We start from the raw sequence: 5,000 nt of genomic DNA on the forward strand, positions 1-5,000 counted from the left end.
CATTCTGTACAGACATGAGTGGACACCAGTGGCTGTGTCGACAGCAGAAAGAAACACCTTCAGATTCACAGACGAACAGACTGATCTGCATAACGTTCAACTGTGAATGTGTGTGCTGTAATCATCTGCAGTAAGAGCTGAAGTACGAAATCCTCTGAGGTGTCATTCATAAACAGGTTTACACTCATGCTGCTGGCTCCATGGTGACACCCAGTGGTGAATGTGTTCATCAGCAATTTTCATTTCTTTAAAAATTATGAAAACTTAAACAAGTGCTAAAAAAAATCTGAAAAGCAATTTAAGAAAATGTGTGAGTGTGTGTGTGTGCAATGACAACATCTAATTCATTTTAGTTTCAAAATAAAAACTTTACTGAGTATTAAAAACACATAAAACACACAGATAATAGATGTCCTAACATATTGTAAATATTTACATCAGTTTCTGTACAGAGTTGAATAGACCTGAGATGACAGCAGATGAGAAGGTGGCAGAAAACGACAAAACAAGCACAGGAAACCTCTAAAATAACAACAGTGCAGCGATTCACCCGCTTAAAACAGCCAAACAGTTAAATGATGTGTCGTTGAAATTCAATCTACAATATGTACATTGATTTAGAAAACATAAACCTCTGAAGTCCTGCGAGGCTCTACAGGCAGATCAGACACCGGCAATAAGCATTCATGTCCGTCTGAACGTCTCTTTGGTTCCGGTTTCTGGCTTCAGGACGATTCATCACGTCGAGGTTTTTAATCTACAATCATTATCATCATCATCATCATCATCATCATCATCATCATCGTCCCTTTAATTATCTCTGTTAAAATAAAAGAATTTGGCCTCTTGTAAATGGCACCAGGAGGTTTTCTTTGACCCTGAAGCACAAAATCTGACGTCTGAGTATAAACACTTTAATTCTCCTGCACCGACAGGTCTCCATGTTGGCTTTGAGACTCGTTCTCAGCAGGAAAAAACAAAAACACTCCGCCGGAACCAAATAACAGTAAGATGAGATAAAACCACAGAGTGTCCTGAATGTTTGCAGCGCGGGTTGATTCGTTCACCGTTTCAGTTGATGCATTTTTATGTCGGGATCAGACATGATTTCTGTCAGTTCTGCAGATGCAGCTGACTGTGGGTGAAGCTCAGGTGCTTCAGGAAGCAGAGAATCATTTAAAGCCAATTAAAGCAACGTAACCACTCAGCTGGATGACTGAAGTTTGGGGCTGACCTGAACTGTGATGAGATAATAAATAATGTCCATTAACGTATTTTTCCTCACTGTGACAGAGCCATTCGCCTCCACCTCCCTGTATAAAGTCAGAAGATGTTTCATGAAGTCGTTGGAGCAGCGATCTTTTCCTGAGGCTCCGTCAGCTTTACTCTGAACACGTTAAATGACGAACCAGCGAACTGAAGAATAAATCTGTTAGAAAATCTGTCACTTTGAACCACGTTAAAAAAAACCCTGATCCCTCCCAGTAACCAGACTGATGGCTCCTTTCCACCCCAAGACTCAATCAGACGATCACAGAGCAGACAGGAAGGACTGGACGATCACAGAGACACAGAGGAGGATCAGGAGGGGCGTGGCCAGAAGGAGAGGGGCGGAGCTCTTTAGTTTCACCTCCACAGGTAGGTGGTCGCTTAACTCCAGCACCTGGCAGACAGAAGCAGCAGAACCCAGAGTCAGACAAGGAGAACGATTTCATCCATCTGTTTACACTTTAGACACAAAAGACTGTCTCACACTGGGAGACAGAGACAGAAAGACAGACAGAAAGACAGACAGACAGACAGACAGACAGACAGACAGACAGTCAGACAGACGGACAGACAGACAGTCAGACAGAGAGACAGTCAGACAGACGGACGGACGGACGGACGGACGGACAGACAGACAGACTCACCCTGCTTGTGGGGAGTTTGAACTCTTTGGCGACATTGAAGACTCTTGCAGAGAACGGACTGATCCCCTTCAGGAAGGTTGTCCCATGTACCACGATCCTGACACACACACACACACACACACACACACACACACACACACACACACACACACACACACACACACACACACACAGAGTGTGAGCTGATGAATTGAAACATTAAAAAATATAAAAGATTCCACTTGTTTCTTTTCTCTCCCTTTGTTCCCTTCTCTCTCTCTCACACACACACACACGCACGCGTGCGCGCGCACACACACACGCACACACACGCACACGCACACACACCTGTCATAAGGGCAGTTGGTCTCGTCGGAGGCGGTGGTGTCCACTTTGTCTCCGATCAGCCAGGAGAATTTGGAGTTGGTGAACAGTCTGATGTCTTTCTTGTTGGCTCGGGTCAAGTAGGCACAGCCGGCGTGGAAGTCTCCCAGGAACATCACATTCTGCACACAAACAAACACACATGTTCATGTTTCACGCCACAAACACAAGTTCAGCCAGCTAGCTACCTAACGGCTAACGTCACCAACGCTGGCATCGACAAGACGAGAAGTCTGAAAAGCTGTCAGCCAATCAGAACGCACGTCCTCACCGTGTTGTTCCATTTCCTGCTGACTTCCTGGAAGACGTCGTACAGCCGGTTGATCTCCTGGACGGCCTGACTGGGATCAGTGTGCAGAGGAACCAGAATGAAGGACTTGATTGCTGTAGGACAGAAAGAGGGGGAGGAAGAGGAAGCACAGAGCGATGAAGGCAGGAGTCATTTAAACGGTGTCAGTGAGCTGGTTTAGGTGTCGTCTGTGTCCTCTGACCAGTTTTGTTGCTCTGGAACTGAACGGCGAACGGCTCTCTGACGAAGGACTGCTTCTTCTGGTACTGATGCTGATCCACGACTTTCACTGTGTCTGTCCTGAGAGGAGAGGAGGACACGTCCACAGGGACGAGGATGAGGACGAGCTACAATGAGCTAAAATGCTGTCAGACTCATTGAAAGGACTGGACTTAAACACAAATACATGGTTTCCTTTCATTGACCCTCTTATAGCTCGTTTGCAGTCATGTGACCTTAACTTCAGACGGAGGGCAGGAAGTGAAAACTGAAATGGACGAGATGGAGGAAAGTTTTCTGTTAGCGGTTGGTCCATGACCTCAGTACCAAAGTGCTCCAGGTGACTGTCGTTTGGTTTTTAGGGTTCGTAGCTTTTATTGTTGTGTGGATTAAGCGAGCAGCAAACGTTCAGCGCCGCAGTCCGACCGCAGACAGTTAACGAGTCATTTTTTCTGGCGTTTTTCCGTTCCTTTATGAAGAACATTTGGTCCTTGATAAAAGCCCCTCGTGGTTTCTCGGTTTGATCGATTTGATCTACTGTAAGCGACACAAAACATTGATGTGTGTTATCGTGCTTCCTACACAGAAAATCACTTCCTGCCCTCCATCTGCAGCTCACACCACAACAAAAGCAACGTGACATCATCTGCAAACAACCTGTTGTCATTTTCAGTTTTGTATTATGTCGCATCCCACAGGTTGAGGGACCATGCAGGTGTGCACAGGTGTGCTCTCCACCTGGACTAGCAGCTGTGTCTTACCTGGAGATGAAAACGTACTGCTGCATGTCACTGGGAGAGTTTCCCAGACTCTTACTGGACACAGACTTGTAGCTGTACTCGTCATACCTCAACACAAGACAGACAAACTGTTGATTAGACAATCAGCAGCACGTCACGCTGCGTTCAGGGTCACCAAAACCTCCGTAAAGCTCAGCCCCACCAGGATGTGAGGCTGAGCTTTATGCGGTTTCTCTGACGGACTCTGTAAACCTCTGCCTATCGAAGCATCAGTGTTGATGGAAGTTATTTCACTTTCCTGATCCTGATTCATCCTGATGGACTGAGATCAGCTGCTCAAATCTTTAGACCACCAGGCAGAAATGAACAGAAGGAGGGAAGTTAGTTTGTACTTAAGTTTGATGATTCAGAACATAAATAATAAACTCAAAAGAGTCATAAAGAAAAAAAGTGAATTTCATGAACTATTTTCCCCCAAAATCCCCCTAAAACAAGTCTAATCGTGTGTGTGTGTGTGTGTGTGTGTGTGTGTGTGTGTGGGGACACTGCAGGAACTAACTGCAGGTACTTCAGTTCTGTACTTAAGTGTAATTTCAAGGATTCAGGATTGATAATCTAATACATGGAATATTAAACCAGTCACAGGGGATGTTTTACTCTTCCTTCAGTAACAGATCTGAGTACTTCTTCCAGCCCTGGACAGCCCTCAGTTAGCTCCCACATTAGTCTTTGCACATTTTCCCTTGAAACAACCTGTTTGACCAGAAGTTTCCCATAGATCCACACATGCACATCAATTTGGACAGTTAAGAATGTAATCAGATATGAAGGAATCACACTTTTTATTCCATGTAGACGAGTTAAACCGTCAGAGTGATGCCAGGGACCAACACACATGCATCTGTTAATGGAGTACATTTTCCACAATTAGCAAAACCAAGTGGCTGAAATCAAACTGGTCTAAAAACTAGACTGGAACCAACCACCAGAGATTAGGATTAGTTATTCACCAAAAAAAGAAAAGAAAAATCAGATTGGTCCCTGTTAGACATCAGCAGAAGGAAAGCAGCTGGACAAAGCAAAGCCTTGTTCCAGTAACCAAACTGGGGTTAAACTGGGCCATTTCTCAGGTGGAGCCAAAAACATGGCGTATGCTGTACCATCATTAAATATGCTGACTCAGATTCTATGTGGAAAAATTAGCCTGTTTATCTGGATATTAGTAATCGTGGGATGAATCCTTGAAAATGAAAATATATATTTCTATTCTCCTCATTTCTAAACGTCTAAAAAAAGTGTTTCTGGTTCGTTCTCGTTCGTTAATATGTTTTTATTCAGTCCTGGCTCACATCTCCTCACTAACAAAACTGCATTCAGCAGGTTGTCCAATGGTTCGTTAATCACTGTTGATTTTTCGCTGGATAACTTGAACTGAGCATCTGACTCTCCTGGACGTGGCGTCCCACAAGGCTCAGT

General features: G+C 44.6%; 1 protein-coding gene across 3 annotated transcripts in view; it reads right to left on the bottom strand.

Annotated features, from left to right (window-relative positions):
- Positions 1-351: 351 nt before the first annotated feature.
- The window catches only part of LOC143326578 (deoxyribonuclease-1-like 1), a 17,321-nt gene continuing 12,672 nt past the window's right edge, over positions 352-5,000 (bottom strand). For all 3 annotated transcript variants that reach the window (XM_076740236.1, XM_076740238.1, XM_076740237.1), the window contains 6 exons: positions 3,546-3,632; positions 2,768-2,865; positions 2,548-2,660; positions 2,241-2,398; positions 1,914-2,010; positions 352-1,663 (listed from right to left, as the gene is read on the bottom strand). In XM_076740236.1, coding sequence (XP_076596351.1) covers positions 1,532-1,663; positions 1,914-2,010; positions 2,241-2,398; positions 2,548-2,660; positions 2,768-2,865; positions 3,546-3,632 — 685 coding nt within the window. In that variant the 3' untranslated portion in view covers positions 352-1,531. The remainder of the gene's footprint in view (positions 1,664-1,913; positions 2,011-2,240; positions 2,399-2,547; positions 2,661-2,767; positions 2,866-3,545; positions 3,633-5,000) is intronic.

The sequence above is a fragment of the Chaetodon auriga genome, chromosome 10 (assembly GCF_051107435.1).
Source record: "Chaetodon auriga isolate fChaAug3 chromosome 10, fChaAug3.hap1, whole genome shotgun sequence".
Lineage (NCBI taxonomy): Eukaryota > Metazoa > Chordata > Actinopteri > Chaetodontiformes > Chaetodontidae > Chaetodon > Chaetodon auriga.